Here is an 18714-nt window from a genome sequence, read left to right as displayed (position 1 = left end):
AGTTCTGAGGGTCACCTCACAGCAAGAAGGTTGCTGGTTAGAGCCTTGGCTTGGTCAGTTGGCATTTCTTTGTGGAGTTCGCATGTTCTCTCCGTGTTGGCGGGGGTTTTCTGCAGGTGCTCCGGAAGACCAATGTCCAATGATTTGTGCTATAGAATTGGGTAAGCTAAATTGTCTGTAGTGCATGTGTATAAATAAGCATGAATGAATGTTTCCCAGTACCAGGTTGCAGCTGGAAGGACATCTGCTGCGTTAATCATGTGCTGGATAAATTGGCGATACATTCCACTGTGTCTACCCTGGATTAATAAAGGGACTAAGCCGAAAAGAAAATGAATGAATGAATGAATGAAATTGTCTGTAGTGCATGTGTGAGAATGAGTGTATGGATGTTTTCCAGTACTGGGTTGCAGCTGGAAGGGCATCCGCAGTGTAAAACATATGCTGGATAAGTTGGCTTACAGCAAGAAGGTTGCTGGTTTGAATCCTGACTGGACCAGGATGCCTTCCTGTGTGGAGTTTGCATGCTCCCTGTGTTTGTGTGCGTGTCCTCTGAGAGCTCTGGTTTTCCCCACAGTCTGAAGACATAGGTGATTTGTATAAATGCAATTGGCCATGGTGTGTGACTGAATGAGAGAGTGTGTGAGTGTTGTACTCTCAGTGCTGAGTTAGTATAGCAAGGGCGTCAAGTCTGAAAAACAATTAATTGGCAGTTCACTCTGCTGTGGAGACCCCTAATAAACAGAGAATAAGCTCAAGTGAAGTGAGTGATTGAGGGAATAAATAAAGAGGATTGTATTTCTAACTTGAATAGACATAAAGGTCAAAATGACCTTGTGTATTTCAGTGTCCCCTATATTTTCTGTCTATGGATATGCAGGCCTATGTTGCCTATAGCAATTTTCTAAAAGTAAAAACGTAAATTTACTTCAGTCGTGTCTTTTAAACTTTCAAAAACCTTGCTTTCCTGCTTGCATATAGTTTAAGGGCTATATCATACAATAAGGTACAAGACATGTCGAGCGTGTTTTGTTGCTTTTTCAGACCAGCGCAACCCTAATTTTCAAGTTTTGAGCCACATTGTTTAAATAGCAAAAAGCCATTTGCGCCAGTTTCTGGACTCATGGGTGTGCTGTTCTATTAAGGAAGTTTGTTAAGGCGCATTGTTGGCATGTTGCTGTTTTGTGAAACTGAAATAGGCTGCACAATTGACAATGCTAAAAGCTGGTCTAAAGTCCAGCGCAGAGTGCATTACTTGTGCACCTGTGTGGGTCCAAACACTTTCACATTGCTTAATACACACAGGTTGTACACCAGGGGTGTCCAAACTTTTTGGGCCGAGAGCCAGATGCAAAAAAACAAATGTTGTCGCGGGCCAAATTTTACAAACATCACACAGACACGCATATATATATATATATATATATATATATATATATATATATATATATATATATATATAAATACAGTTGAAGTCAGAATTGTTAGCCCCCCTAAATTATTAGCCCCTGTTTATTTTTTCCCCAATTTCTGTTTAACGGAGAGAAGATTTTTTCCACACATTTCTAAACATTAGTTTTAGTTACTCATTTCCAATAACTGATTTATTTTATCTTTGCCATGATGACAGTAAATAATATTTGACTAGATATTTTTAAGACACTTCTATACAGCTTAAAGTGACATTTAAAGGCTTAACTAGGTTAATCAAGTTAACTAGTCAAGTTAAGGTAATTAGGCAAGTTATTTTATAACAATGGTTTGTTCTGAAGACTTAAGGGGCTAATAATTTTGACCTTAAATGGGTTCATAAAAAAAAAATTAAACCGCTTTTTATTCTAGCCGAAATAAAACAAAAGTCTTTCTCCAAAAGAAAAAAATATTATCAGACATACTGTAAAAATCTCCTTGCTCTGTTAAACATCATTTGGGAAATATTTAAAAAAGAAGAAATAAATCAAAGAGGGGCTAATAATTCAGACTTCAACTGTGTGTAGACAGACAGACAGACAGACAGACAGACAGACAGACAGACAGACAGACAGACAGACAGACAGACAGACAGACAGACAGACAGACAGACAGACAGACAGACAGACAGACAGACAGACAGACAGACAGATAGATAGATAGATAGATAGATAGATAGATAGATAGATAGATAGATAGATAGATAGATAGATAGATAGATAGATAGATAGATAGATAGATAGATAGATAGATAGATAGATAGATCATAACAAGAACTGCTGCTTAATTGAATGCATGTAACAGCGACACCCGGTGGTTATTTATTGAATTACGTTCATTTTTGTATAGCGGGCCAGATTCTCTTGATATCTATAAAAAGCCTCGCGGGCCGCCACAAAACTGGTTGCGGGCCGCAGATGGCCCGCGGGCCGTAGTTTGGACACGCCTGTTGTACACGATACACAACTTTAACTTTAATCTTTACATATGAAAACTTCGACTGTATGTGCATTTGAGGGCAGTCTAGTATCCTTTACACAATTAAAGGGTATATTACAACAAATATCATAATTTTAGAGTAATGACTTCATAAATATGATGATCAAAAGCTTAATTCTTAAATCTTTAGTCGAATGTAAATAGGATCTGAATACATTTCAATTCATTACAGAGTAGTCAGAATGACCTCTGAATTAAACCAAAGCAGAAAGTTTTGCCTGAGTGTTTGCTGTGTTTTTGTCTTGTTCTCCGCAGTCGAGGTTGGGGCTGGTGTCTGGATGACCCTCCTGTCAGAAATGAGCTGGATCTTCACCCTGCTCCCCCTGGTGTCCTGTACAGCGCTGCTCATCAGTGCAAGCTGCAGTATGGATCCAGTTCACTGCTCTGTGACGAAGTAGATGTAAGGTTTTTTTTTTTTTCCTCAAACCCAGAAATACCTCTATTTCCCCCTGCAGACAGCTGTCTGATGCCAAACTACTGAGAAAAATGGGTTACACATGCAGCATGTAATTAATAATTTAATTCTTAAATTATCGCTTTATGAAATACAGATGATGAAAGTCATTCGGAAACAAACATCTGCTGGGAATTGTTCAAAAAAAAATGTTGGCAATAATGTAACCTACTAAAAAATAAATATATTCTGACAGAGTTCAGAAAGTAGAGCTACTCTGCAGTATTCAGTGCACCCATGATGGTCTATTCAACAAAGAAGTCATGTGTTTTTCATGGGTTTTTATCTCATTATAAAAGTATCCCATTAAGCAGCTCACTTCCAGGCCCACAGGCTGTTTGGGGTTTCTCACTGTTATAATGTGAACCGCTCAACAAAAACCCCTATTAGTTCAAGCGTCTGCAGAGACCACACACACACTTTCCATCCCAGAGGAAGTCTAAGTTTTTAGTTCCATCAGTACCATCTGATTCCCAGCTGTTTAGAGGGAAATCTCACATCATCAGTATAGTATGTTTTACATTGAAGCAGTACTTTATGAACCATTGAAGAGCATTTTACTATTTTATTTTAGCTTGTACAATGATGGAAGAAAAGCTGCATATCTTGTTTATGTTTGGCATCTTGCAGAATGAAACAGGGAAAAGGGCATCAGATTGCAGGACTGTTGGAGATGTGCTCTTTCTGCAGCAGCTGTTGGAAGATACTGGGCATCTTTCAATTACTGGCCAAATGTCACGGGCACAGCAAAAGTGTTGCCACTCGGTTGTTCGGACGTCGATAAAGCCTTCAGTTTACTTATCAGGGCCGCTACAGTTCAAGAAATGACACCAGAATAAATTACAGGGGTTTAGAAATTCTATGAATGATTGTTTGGTTTAAAACACAAATGCAAGGATTGCTGTTGCCTACAAATATTGGTGAATATTAAATAAGTTCTGGCATTACAGATTTTCAGTATATGCCACAATTATGTGACTTTACTATGACATTTGTGTGATATTGACATTGTAATTAGGTTTGTTCAAATTTTTAAAAGCCTTTACTTCATATTATTTATTTGAAAATATTTATATTTATTCATGTTCTTGTCGGCTTAGTACCCTAATTAATCCGGGGTCACCACAGCAGAATGAACCGCCAACTTATCCAGCAAGTTTTTACGCAGCGGATGCCCTTCCAACCACAACCCATCTCTGGGAAACATCCACACACACACATTCACAAACACACTCATACACTACGGAAAATTTAGCCTACCCAATTCACCTGTACCGCATGTCTTTGGACCATGGGGGAAACCGGAGCACCCTTCTTGCTGTGAGGCGACAGCACTACCTACTGAACCACTGTGGTTATATATATTATTTGACTTATTACGACTTAAAATATTAAAATACTATTGTAATTGTTCATTCATTTATTTTCTTCCGGCTTAGTCCCTTTATTTATCAGGGGTCATCAGAGCGGAATGGACCGCCAACTATTCCAGCCTGTTTTTATGCACCGAATGCTCTTCCAGCTGCAACCCAGTATTGGGAAACACTCATTCACACACTATAGCCAATTTAGTTATTCCACTTTACTTTTGGACTGTAGGAGAACTCATGCCAACACAGGAAGAACATATAAACTCAACACAGAAATGCCAATTGACCCAGCCTGTACTTGAACCAGCAACCTTCTTGCTGTGAGGTGACAGTGTTACCCACTGAACCACTGTGCCACCCTTTTTGTAGTTGTTTTATGATGTATTTTCATGTACTGTAAAAACAGTTTTTATTACTTATTTATAGTTGTTTATATATATATATATATATATATATATATATATATATATATATATATATATATATATATATATATATATATATAATTTATTTAATATGTTTTTTCATTCATGAGTCATTTAAACTTAAATTACATTGATAATTTAAACAAAACATGTTTAAAACATGATTAACTTATTCATTTATTTATTTTCTTTCAGCTTAGTCTCATATTTGTCAGGGGTCACCACGCCAAATGAACTGCCAACTATTCCAGCATATGTTTTACATAACAGATGTCCTTCCAAAAACAATACAGAACTGGGAAATAGTTAACTTTAATACTTTATTAATATATTATTAACTTAAAAACATGGGGAAAATTTTGATCATAGACCTTTTTTAAAGTGTGATCCTTCAGATTTCTTACTATTATTTAGATGCATTGCTTAATAGACATTTATCTGATTATTGCAGTATCAATACTGAATAAAGTCAAAAAATTATGTTTGCCCTTTATTCAAATTATTTATTTCAAATGAGCTAAAAAACACAGTTATTGATTTTTATTAATTATTATTATTATTACTTTTTTTTTTTTTTTTTTTTTTGGTAGATGGGGATTTGTATTATGTTTAATCCACTTTAATTTGTAAAAACTATTAGGGGAGCATTGGACATGACATTGGGCATAATATGTAATACAGAGTTTTCGGGTATTCGCTCAGGGTTAACCATGACATGCTTTTGAGGTTTTCAGGAAAGCATGACACAGCAGGGTTATTTGCAACAGGGTGTTAAAAATCACACACTGTTGGACACCAATTAAATGAACAAAATAATGTTTAAATAATCAGAACCTTTGATATAAAAATGTTTTTTTAATAGAAAATATTTTCTTAATAGACTTTTTTATTGCTAATAATGCAAATAAATACATTGTATAATAATGTATAATAATGCAAATAAATCCAAATGTGTTTATCAAATAGATAAATAAATAAACATGCCGTGCTGTGTAAAATAAAACAAAAAAAATGTAAATTACTGAGGAAATATACTATTTAAAACAAACTGAATTTAAATTAATTGAGTGAAATCTGATTTTTTAAGCTTGTACAACTAACCCTCTGTCTGTTACCACTTGCCCCACAGGTAGGGTAAATAGTAACATTTTTAGTCTTGGCACAACCATAGGTCCAGCGATCATACAACCAGTGCTCATTTGTAGGAGAAGCTTGTGTGTTTGTAAATATGGTTTGTCTAACCCATTACTTTGTTCAATATTTGGCCACAACCAAAAAGTGTTACTTTGTGCCTCGCTAACTTAACTTAATTCCTTCATGTTGTCCCAATACAAATGAATTTTATGGCACTGGTTTTTCTTACAATGTACAGATGTAATTTTTTTTTACTGAAAGCTGTGATGTGTTACTATTCAACAGTATTCTTTTTGAATTTTTTATTTATCAAAGAATCATGAAAAGTAAAATGCAAATGCTTTTCACAAAAATGTGAAGCAGAAAAATATTAAAATCAATATTTTTTAACATTAATATCCATAAGATCCATTATTAATAATAGAGCATCATTAATAATTTGGTCATAATATAAGGACTCTAACAAAATTAGGGAGTAATGAAGCTAAAACCCAGCTTCACATTTTACAATGATAGCTGAAACTTCACAGACACATTCTTGGGATATCAGACATTTTGTAAGAAGGATAGGTGATAATAACTATGAATTGCAGTCATTTGTATTTGTGCAGGATGATCACAGTTAGCATAATCCCCGGCCATGAAGTACAACTGCATGAAATGTGTTGACTAATGCTGGGGGATGCAAATACCAAAGAGTCTAATTAGAAATAGCATTTGCAGAATTATTATTTATTCAATGAAAGTATTAGGTTTGCAGACGCCATACTAATGAACTATAAATCAGGTTTTCCCCTTAATTCTAAAGCATGGTTGTGTAATCTTTCAATTAAATGGAAAGTTTACCCTAAGATTTACATTTACTCACTCTCAATTGGTTCCAAACCTTTATGACTTTCTCTCTTTTAAAAATAAAAAGTAAAAAATAAGATATTTTGAAGAATGTTGCAAGTTGGTAAAAAAAAATGACATCCAACAAAAATAATATGTTGTGTTCATCAGAATAAAGAAAAACAAACAGGTTTGGAACAAGTGGAAGGTAGGAAATTGATGACAAAGAGCCCTTTCATACACCTGGCGCAATAAGCTGCAAGACGTGTTTGCCATGATTTGTTGCTTTTTTTTAGACCAGTGCAACAGTAATTTTTTATGTTTTGCGCTACGATGTTTAAATAGCAAATTCATTTGCACCACGTTGTGTACTCATGTGCGTGCTGGTTTTCAAACGAGGTGTGTTAAGGCGCATTGTTTTGCGTTTGTATTTTGAGGAACTGAAATAGACCGAGCCATTGACTAAGTAAAAGCTGGTCTGAAGTCCTCACAGAGCACATTAGTTATGCATCTATGTGGGTCCAAACGCTTAAACATTGCTTAATACACAAAGGATGTACAGCAATACACAAATATATTTACATTTAAAAAATAATTAAAAGGATTAAAATGTTACAAAAAAATTATTATTATCTACATAAATATAAAATTCACTGCCTCCATGCCTTCACCTCGGGGCTTTTTTTCCCGTTTATTCAGGGCAATTTGCTTTTGTATAATTTTATTATTATTAGTAGTAGTATTTATTATATGCATATTTAAATTTGTTTAAAAAGCAAGCTTAGATTTGTCCACCTGTCCGGTTTTGGATTATATGGGATTATAGGGCATGTATTTGGATATAACTCAGTTTTTTTGACCACGCATCATTATTATTGTTCATTTATTCGTTTGCTGCAAATTAGAACTGAATTTAGAAATAGTTTTGAAACAAATCTTTTCCCTTAACAAATAAAATTAAATATGTAGGCTAATGGATGTCTTCAGTGGAGGTTGTACAACACCATTTCCTTATCCACAAAAGTAAAGGAGTGAAGTAAAGAATGAAAGTAAAGAGAAAGTAGAGAGGCTGAATAGAGGAGGCTTATACTTTTAGCGTTCAGTTTTTCCACTTACAAAGTCCACCATTTAAATAACTTTGAGCATTTTTCCATCCTTAAAATAGCAAAAGTGAATTTAAACATGCCCTTAATGCTTTTGGACCATGCGCTTTAGACTTTGCGTCTAGATCTTTAAAATAGAGCCCAGAATGTTCATGCTCTTTTGCATTAAAGAAGCAGTTCATCATTTACTCACACTCAAATTGTTCTAAACGTGTGATTTATCTCTCTGTTGGACACAAAGCAAGATATGCTGATCTAAAAACATGGCACAAAGTAATACTGTATTTTTCTCTGTCTGCTAAAGAAGAAAGAAACTTAAACAGGTTTGGAACAAGTGAATAAATGATGACAGAATTTTCATATGCTTATTCCATTAGGAGACACACAAAAACTGTTTTTGTGACCACCCAGGAAGGGGATTTTACATTTTACATAAATGATTTGTCTGGTGATTTGAGATTAAATGTAGACACATTCTGGGGACAGAAATGTTATGTACACCTTGTTAAAAAAGGCTTAACAGTGGCTTATTAATTTTGCGTGTGTTTCATAAATGAGGCCCAAATAAAGCATGGTTGTCAAAGTGAAAAAGAAAAGAAAACCTTTTGTTAAACTGCTATAAAAGTTGAACAAAACATGAAAACAGATAAGAAATAAAGAGACTTCTAAAACTTCTTTGAAGTTATTCTTTAATGTGTTTACTCTCCAGAACATCTGCAGCACCCTGTGGTGCACAGTGGGCTCAACCTGCCACTCCAGACTGGATGGTGCTGTTGATGGGACAAAGTGTGGAGAGGACAAGGCATGACAGCCTTTCTTTGAGCTTTCCATTTAACTGCATTATAAAAAAAGATACGGGTGAAGTCAAAATTATTAGCCCTCCTGTGAATTTTTTTTTTTTTTGAAATATTTGCCAAATTATGAATTTCCCACAGTTTTTCCAATTTATTTATTTTTTTCTTCTAGAGAAAGTTTAATTTGTTTAGTTTTGGCTAGATTAAAATCAGTTTTTAATCTTTTATAAAATATTTTAAGGTCAATATTATTAGCCCCCTTAATCAATATTGATTTCATATAGTCTATTCTTATACAATGATTTGCCTAATTAACTTAGTTAAGGCTTTAATTAACACTTTAAGCTGAACATATCTAGTAAAAAATATGAACTGAAACAATAACTCAATGATTAGATATGAGTTATTAAAACTATTATGTTTAGAAATGTGTTGAAATCTGCTCTCTGTTAAACAGAAATTGATGATTAAAACTTACAGCGGGGCTAGTAATTCATGAGGGCTTATAATTCTGACTTCAACTGTAGTTTTTCCCAATTTTTTATACACTGACTAACTGAAAGCCGTGGTTGTTGTTTTATTGTCAGTGGTGTTTTGATGGAGAGTGTGTGACGAAAGGCACCCAGCCTGAAAGTGTGCATGGAGGCTGGGCTTCATGGAGCGATTGGTCAGACTGCTCCAGGACCTGCGGCACAGGAGTTCAGAATGCCCAAAGGGACTGCATAAACCCTGTGTGAGTTCACTGGTTTTCTCAGTTTCATCCAAAGAAAAAAACCCACATAAACACAGACTCACAGTGCTCACTCACTTTATCAAGATAAGCCACAAGATACCATGAAAATTGCTATTTTTATCACAGATTGTTTAGGAAAAGACTAACATTTTTTATGGTTGATAAGGAAATGATTGAACTTCTTGCATTTCTCATCAGAATCCCTTAAGGCAATGGAGCACATTTTAGGTTTATTACATATACTTACATTTAAATGTATACATTTAAATGTACTTCATGTAAAAAGTTATATGTACTAGTAAAATGCTTACAAGTGAATTTCTTGAATACTACATGGGGCCCCTTTTTAGCATGTAAAAGTATAAAAATGTACAATGAAATTGTGTAATTGTGTTATAATTATAGTCCACAATTAAGTTCTTCATTTGTACTGCAATATGCAAGTAGTTTACTTGTGCAATACTTGTAATAAATAATTAGTTTTCAAGTTTTATACTGTAACTTTACTTAGCATTGCTGAAGACAAAGGGCCCTATCACACACCTGGTTCAATAAGGCACAAGACTGGGTAACGCTTTCTTTACAACTCGCAAAGTAACGCGTAAGTACAGTAAAATAAAAGTGTACTTTTCTGTACGTATAGTTTAAGTATAATGAACGTATGAGTAGGTATAAGGAAACACACTGTAATGCTTGGATAATAAGGGGGTAATAACCAGATATTCAACACGAAAATTACAGCGTAAGTACATTGAAATAACGATGTATTTTTCTATACGTATAGTGTAAGTATAAATAACGTTTGCGTATGTATAAGGGAACAAACTGTAATGCTAGGGTAATAAGGGGGTAACAACCAGATATTCAACATGAAAAGTACCGCGTAAGTACAGTGAAATAACGATGTACTATTCTTTAAATTACAAAAGAACAAACCTTTTTTTAACTTCAAAGTCTTTAATGCCTGCATGAATATTTAAACTTTTCCCCTCCGTGTTTTAATTATTATCACTATAAATAATCACTATCTCCCATATGATCTGATGATAATAGTTTTGTTTGATAGTAGTGTATATTGTCTATATGGTATCTTTAAATGTATAGGGTTTGGAATTGTTGGACAAACAGCATACACATATATTAAACAGCAAAAGAAACATGTCTACAGCTTACTAAAAGCCTTTATCATTATCATACCATTACCATATCATTAGCAATAAATAGCAAATTCGTTTACACCTCTTTGTGGACTTATGGGTGTGATGGTCTAGAGTGGAGGTGTGTTAAGGTGCATTGTTGACGAATTGCTATTTTGAGGAACTAGGCTGCACAATTTACCAACTGAAAGCAGATCTAAAGTCCAGTGCAGAGCGCATTAATTGTACACCTTAAATGTTTACACATTGCTAAATACACACAGGATGTACAGCAATACACTAATATCTTAACATATGAAAAAGAATAAAAGGATGAAATTGATACAAAAAATATAATTTTCCACATAAATATAAAAACCAGTACCTCTATGCCTTCCTTATCTTGGTGGTCTTTTTTAAGCTTATTCATGACAATTTGCATTTATATAATGTAATTATTATTAGTAGTAGTACTTATTATACGCACATATATATATATATATATATATATATATATATATATATATATATATATATATATATATATATATATATATATATATATATATATATATATATATATATATTTTTTTTTTTTTTTTTTTTTTTTTTTTTTTGTCCACATGTCAGGTTTTGGGCCATATGGGTCACAGCATGTGTGTTTGTATATAACTTTGGATTTTTTGAGCACACTTTCTTATTATTGCTCTTTTATTAATTTGCTGGAAAATTAAAACTAAATTTAAGAATGGTTCTTTTGCGTCTAGATCGTTAAAATAGCCCAAATTTTGCAAAAAAGGAATAAGCAGAAGTTATTTCAGATCATATTTTTACTCAGAAATAGAACATTTATGGTATATTGCTTTTGGATGTTTAAAGACACTCGGAACTTTTTTGTAATATACTTGTTATAGAAATAAAGTACACTTTAGTATCACTTATCAAGTATGTAATTAAGTTACACATGCATTTAGTGTACATAACGGTATATATAAGTATACTAAAATAAAGTAAACATGAAGTTGTTCCAATTTAGCACATATAAGTACACTATATAAAACAAAAGTAATGCGTTTAAACTAAAATGAAGTAATCTTGGTGGCTTAGTGGTTAGCAATGTTGCCGCACAGCAAGACTGGGTCAGTAAACATTTCTGTGTGGAGTTTTCGGGTTCTCCCTATGTTAGCGTGTGTTTCCTCTAGGTGTTCCAGTTTCCCCCACATTTCAAAGACATGCAGTACATGTGAATTGACTAAACTAAATTGGCCGAAGTGTATGTGGATATGAGAGTGTATTGGTCTTTCCTAATACTGGGTTGCAGCTGGAAGGGAATCCGCTGTGTAAAACATATTCTGGATAAGTTAGTGCTTCATTCCGCTAAGGCAGATAAATAAAGGGACTAAGCCGAAGGCAAATGAATGAATGAATGAATGAATGAATAAATGAATGAATGGATGGATGGATGGATGGATGGATGGATGGATGGATGGATGAATGAATGAATGAATGAATGAATGAATGAATGAATGAGTGGGTGGATGGATGGATGGATGGATGGATGGATGGATGGATGGATGGATGGATGGATGGATGGATGGATGGATGGATCGATCGATGAATGAATGAATGAATGAATATATGAATGAATGAATGAATGAATGAATGAATGAATGAAAGGAACAATCATTAAAACATTGGAAGTACTGACAATTTGTCTGGCTGCAAGTATACTTAGCATAAATCTGGGCCCACTATAGGCAGAAAAACAGAAAAACGTTACTGGTGTTAAATAAGACCACTGACTTTTTTAAAGATATGTCACTGCAAGTTATTCCCAGTTTAAACTGAGCTAACCTGCCATTTAGCCTATAGGACTAGCTTTAAGCCTTGAATTTAATATTTATTGTAAATTTAAAAAAAAATGAAAAGGCCATTTAATCAAAAGAGTAAAAACTACTACAAGGCAAATATGTTTAGAAAACACATATTTTTATTTTTAAAGAGCCCATATTATACATGAAATAGGGTCATATCTTGGTTGTAAGGGTCTCCAACAACAGTCTAATATGCATGCAAGGTCAAAAAACACTTTCATGGTCTTATAATCTGCATTTATTTTTACCTAATTATCCCAGTGACTCCTGTATGAATCGTCCAGTGATTCATTTGTTCCCAAACCCCTCCGTAGCGCGAAGCTAATCTGCGCTGATTGGACCAATGACAGTCTGTTGCGATTGGTCGACTGCCTTTAGTGAGAGAGTGAAATGCCCAACAGCTAATCAGCAATATAAAAGTAATCACAGTTCATACACGCTCGATAGTGTAGGCGTGGATTTTAGCTGCCAGTGGGTCAATGTAAATAAACATCTCCAAAAACAGTTGAGGAGATCTTCTAGCTTGTCTCTGCTCTTTTCACACACACACACACACACACACACACACACACACACACACACACACACACACACACACACACACACACACACACACACACACACACACACACACACACACACACACATATTGCACACACACGCACACACGCACACTCACACACACTTAACCCTGCTCCGGACGACAACGCGCGCACACACACACACACACAAACACACACACCTCCGGACGACAGCGCGCGCACACACACACACACTACTCCTCCTCCACGGAGCTCTGTAAACGCAGCACGCGTCGCGTTTTAAACGTGGCTTTGCACCTGATATGAAAATAAAGCGAGTTAACCTCATACAGTACACGCAGTTACAAGTAACAAATCACAACTAAATACATTTGCAAGCTATAGTAAACAAAGCAACTTTAATCGCACGTACTTACACTTGAGAAATGGAGGAAGAAACCCATCCTGACATGTCCAGCAGTAAGTTACTCTTTACTGATTCTTCCTTTAACAAACGCCGATGAAGTATTCTTTGTAGCATGTAGTTTCCAGAAGTTTCCAGTAGTTTCCAACTGCTTGGCTATAATGTTGAGGTTTCATCTTTGGGTAGAGACTCAGTAATATCCATGTGCAGTGTGACTTTAATCGACCGGCATGTTTGTGTGTGTGTGTGTGTGTGTCTGGGTTTCTATGTCAGAGGGCGAGGCCACAAGTTTGAAATCTCCCGGGTTTGCGCGTGCACATGAAAAACTTGGTTTCGTTCGTACGTCTTGGCGAAACACCTAATGACTCGGTATCAAGGCGACTCGTTTGAAGCACTATAACAGATTTAAACCTTAGCTGGATACTTCACTTCACTTAGAGCTGTTACAAACTACATGGAAGAGCATTTTCAAAAACCCATAATATGGGCTCTTAAGTATTTAACAATGAGCAGGTTTAGATCAAATATAATAAAACATTTCTGTCAGTACTAGGTAGGCATACTTAAATACAGTTTTAAGTTTATTTTTGATTTGTACCTAAAGTATATTTCAAAAAAGTACTTAAAAAGACTAAACTGAAAGGATACTTTGTATATAGTTTAAAAGACACACACCCAGAGTCCAGTGGAATACATTTATTTTTCATGAGTGAAGTCAGCAGAATTTTTTGTAGTAATGATTTCAGACATACAGCATGATTATCACACTTATCCTCAGTGACCTTCAAGTGTCTTTGTGGTTCTGACAAATTGTTACATTCTGAAGCCATACAGTATTGGAGAGCCACACGAGAATAATAAAAAAGTCACTGTCTCTGGTCCAAATGTTCAGAGTGTGTGAAGTATAACCATTACATTGCATTTCACTTGGATTGCTGTTCTCTGTTCTGGCAGATGATTTGCACTCGAAGCAAGTTTTCAAAGATGGAAATGGTTATAGAACCAGATTGTGGCCAACATGTGAATTCATCTCTAAGATGTTGTAACTGATAAAAAGCATGTGGATGTGCAACATCTGCATCATATTTTGATCATATAACTTTTTAAGGATGTGGGAAAAGATCTTCTGTTTTCCACCACTTCCCTCTTTGTCTTATCATAGAATACCAAAATACTTTATCTGATCCCAGGACTAAATTATTATTGACACATTTAAAGTATACTGACAATTGTTCTGGCAATTTGTCTTAGATATGTCACTGCAAGTTATTCTCAGAAAGCTCAAACATGCAGTTTAGCCTAGTACCAGCCGTAAGTCTTGTATCTGAAACCAACCACCATAAATAGTCATTTATGGTTGGACTTATTAAAGATTGTTAGTAAGATATACATTAAAGCAGGGGTGTCCAAACTCAGTCCTGGAGGGCCGGTGTCCTGCTGAGTTTAGCTCCAACTTGCTTCAACACACCTGCCAGGAGGCTTCTAGTATATCTGGTAAGAGCTTGATTAGCTGGTTCAGGTGTGTTTGATTAGGGTTGGAGCTAAAGGCTGTTTCTCAATTCCAAGAACGCAGAGAACTTGTGAAGTCCGGTCCTGCCAGGTCACCTCGGAAGAACAAACTCAGGAGATCGCAAGAACAGAGAACGCATCCCGAGAGAAAACAGATGCTGCGTTTTTCCTGATGGTCACATGACCTTCACACATTTTTAATGGAAAATTATTTAAACATTACAGCATTTATACAATGATTTATTGTTTTACTTTTTTCAAAATATATACTATGCATAAAGACTTTACAAATATACATTGCACATTAAAATAAAACAAATTTTAATATGAATTTCAGCAAATAAACACCCTTAATCAGTTGTGCAATCAATCAGTTTGTGCAACCAACATGTCGATTTAAGCTGTAGTCACACTGCACTTTTCTCCCCATAGCATTCCATTCATATGCACGCAGATGCAGCACACTGGAAACGCAATGCGTTTGTGACAAATGTGACAAATAATCCTTGTCAGTTGTACAATGACTTAGCAGTATTAAAACATAAAATGATGTCTATCAGCTGCTGCAACATAACATGTATATTGTTTATAATTTTTGCCTTAGTTTTCATTTGGTTTATTCGATGCCCTCATTATATCGGGCAAAGAGGAATTTGCATTTGTTTTAATGTTTATTAGAAGTTTTTAAATAAAAAAGCCAACGGTAAATGATGTATATGAATAATATATAACATTTACAGTTCTATGGGCGTTATTTTGATGATCCATGCACATAGTGCAAAGCACCGGGCACAAAAGCATTAAGGGCGTGTCAGAATCCACTTTTGCTATTTTAAGGATAGAAAAATCCACTCTGCGCTATGGCCCATGGTTTAACAACGTTGAGTTTATTCTCTTAATTGGTTATAGGTGTGTTTTAGGAGTGTCAATTGCATTGCGCCATGGAGCATTTGCTTTTTAACATGTAGGAGGCGGGCTTTAAGAATTGTATTGCAACCAGCCCCAGGTTGATCTAATGGCCGGGACCTTCACTCAAAAGCAGGCGTGTGGCACACATGGATTCTACCTTTAGCATTTACATGACTTTGTCTCAGCCCCTGCTCAGGAAGGCAATGTGTTTTAATGTTTGCCACACCTGGGCTGCTATAGTTTTGAAAAACCAAATATAACTTTTCAGTTAAATAAATATCACTGATAATATGATGCTTGATTATAAAAATTTATATTTCCACACAAGTATACTTTTTGAATACTGCTGGCGACAAGGTGGCCCACATTAATTCTAACAGCAGTAACCTTTAAGTTCACTATTAGTGTTGTACTATTTGTGATTTCAATGGTATACTTGAAGTTTACTTTTGTAGTGCTTGTAGTAAATAATTAGTTCTTGAAGGAGAGACCTTGATCCTGTGACATTTGGACAAAAAGTCTTGACTCTCTAACCACTAGGTCACTAGAATACACTTTGATACTGCAATTGTTCTTAGTGTACTCTAAAAATAGTTAACTAGTAGTTTTCTACTGTTATACTTCATGTTCTGTATTTTGTGCAATAAAAAATGACAAATATTTTTTTACAAACACACTTAACTCCAAAAACTCTAAACATACACTCTAACTCACAACCACACTCAAACTCCAAAAATAAAGTGTTAAAGTCACCCATACAAATTTAGTGGTTTATTCTAGAACAGTGGTTCTCAAACTGTGGTACGTGTACCACTAGTGGTAAGCAGGCTTCCTTCCAGTGGTACAAGGAGGAATCAAATACGTCATATATACATGCTACATATATTTTAAAAAAATAATAATCAAAAATGATTTATATATGAATATGATGACATATACCCTATGTTTATGAGGTCCAGGCAACATTTCCAGGTGTTGATGGAATTGCTACATATATTAAAATTTACATTAAAGTACAGATTTTTATTTTGTTTTTTTGTTTTGTTTTGTTTTGTTTTGTTTTGTTTTGTTTTGTTTTGTTTTGTTTTTATTTATTTATTTATTTATTTATTTACTTACTTTTTAAGAACAGTAACCTACTATTTTTTACTTTTAAAAGTACATTTTATTTTAAATGTCACTGTTTTTAATTTTGTTTTTGTTTTTTTCTTATACATACAGTTTTTATCTTTTTTAAATATTTGCCAAATTATGTTTAACAGGGCATAAAAACTTTCACAGTATGGCTAATAATTTTTTTTTTCTTCTGAAGAAAGTCTTATTTGTTTTATTTTGGCTAAAATAAAAGCAGTTATTATTTTTTTAAACACTATTTTAAGGACAAAATTATTAGCCCCTTTAAGCTATTTTTTAAATAGTCTACAGAACAAACCATCCTTATAAAATAACTTGCCTAATTACCCAAACCTGCCAAGTTAACCTAATTAACCTAGTTAAGCCTTTAAATGTAATTTTAAGCTGTATAGAAGTGTCTTGAAAAATACCTAGTAAAATATTTTTTACTGTCATCATGGCAAAGATAAAATTAATCAGTTATTGGAAATGAGTTATTTAAACTAATAAGTTTAGAAATGCGTTAAAAAATCTCTCCATTTAACAGAAAATGGAAAAAAAATGAAAAGGGGTCTAATAATTCAGGGTTGCTAATAATTCTGACCTCAACTGTATAAGTACAGCGTTAATATTCATACTATTTATAATGTTTAAAGTGTCTGACAATGATAAATATTCTTAATAATAGGAATTAATATGACACATTTTTGAACTGTGGAGTGCTGGACTTGGAGAGACAATTTTTTTTCTGAGGTGGTACTTGATGAAAAAAAATTTGACAACAACTGTTTTAGAATGAAGGAAATATAAGTGGCCATTCATTCTCATAATAAAACCATGGATCAAATCACGTACACAGAGCCTTAATCAAATATAACATAAATAGCAACATCAAACCTCAGCAGAGCTTGTATGCTACCTGCATAACTTTAAAAATGTAAAGATCATTGGCTTGCATCTAATGGACATAAAGAGCTGAAATGTTTTTTTTTTTTTTTTTTTTCAAATAGTTCCTTTTACATTTTACAGAGGAAAGAAAGAACGAATGAAAGAAAGAAAAGTTTAAATGTTTGGACCAGGCGTCATGGTGGCATAGTGGGTTGCACAAGCAGAAGGTCGCTTGTTCGAGCCCCAGCTTGGTCAGTTGATATTTCTGTGTTTGCATGTTCTCCCTGTACTTGTGTTAGCTTCCTCAGCGTGTTCCATTCTCCCCCACAAGTTTAAACACATGCGCTATAGGTGAATTGGGTAAGCTAAATTGTCTGTATTGTATGTGTGTGAATGAGAGTGTATGGGTGTTTCCCATGATGGGTTGTAGCTGAAAGGGTTGCATTCAGTTCATACCCCTTTGGCGGCCCCTGATAAATAAAGGGACTAAGAAAAGAAAATGAAAAAAAATGAATGAATGTTTGGAATAACAGTTCTTTTAAAATGTACACCAATCGTCTGAGCAACAGCATAGGCATGCCTTAACAATTCTTCAAGAACAGTACACCTTTGACCCCACTCAAATGACTGAAACCACTTCAAATATTTTTCAGTTAAACTGTACATATGTAGTTAGTACTTGTGGTTAGATTTTCTTAATGTCTCAAAGACATTCCTTTTATAATAATTTCAGTCTAGTCTATGAAGATTCTGAATGACTTTTCTGAACATTTTCATGTGTCTCTTTTTAGACCTAAGTATGGAGGAAGATACTGTCTTGGAGAACGTCAAAGATATCGAACTTGTAACCATGAGTCCTGTCCTGTGGACCAGCCCAGCTTCAGACACATGCAGTGCAGCCGCTTCAACACGGTCCCTTATAAGGGGAAGTTTTATAAATGGATACATGTGAATAACAGAGGTATTAGATGTTGACATGTACCAGTTTTCCGTCTTTTTGCAGAGCCCTTTAATTAGAATTCATCAC

At 34.6% G+C, this 18714-nt stretch overlaps 1 protein-coding gene across 4 annotated transcripts in view; it reads left to right on the top strand.

Moving 5' to 3' along the window:
• adamts7 (a disintegrin-like and metallopeptidase (reprolysin type) with thrombospondin type 1 motif, 7) overlaps positions 1-18714 on the top strand; it is a 610954-nt gene that overhangs the window by 74620 nt on the left and 517620 nt on the right. For all 4 annotated transcript variants that reach the window (XR_012382728.1, XM_073907369.1, XM_021478001.3 and 1 more), the window contains 4 exons: positions 2725-2869; positions 8496-8588; positions 9168-9313; positions 18479-18648. Coding sequence is in view for 3 of the 4 variants with exons in the window: in XM_073907369.1 (XP_073763470.1) it covers positions 2725-2869; positions 8496-8588; positions 9168-9313; positions 18479-18648 (554 nt within the window). In the remaining variant the exon portion in view is untranslated. The remainder of the gene's footprint in view (positions 1-2724; positions 2870-8495; positions 8589-9167; positions 9314-18478; positions 18649-18714) is intronic.

This window comes from Danio rerio, chromosome 7, assembly GCF_049306965.1.
Source record: "Danio rerio strain Tuebingen ecotype United States chromosome 7, GRCz12tu, whole genome shotgun sequence".
Taxonomy (NCBI): domain Eukaryota; kingdom Metazoa; phylum Chordata; class Actinopteri; order Cypriniformes; family Danionidae; genus Danio; species Danio rerio.
The sequence above is the reverse complement of the archived record's forward strand: the minus strand, read 5'-3'. Positions and strand labels throughout refer to the sequence as shown.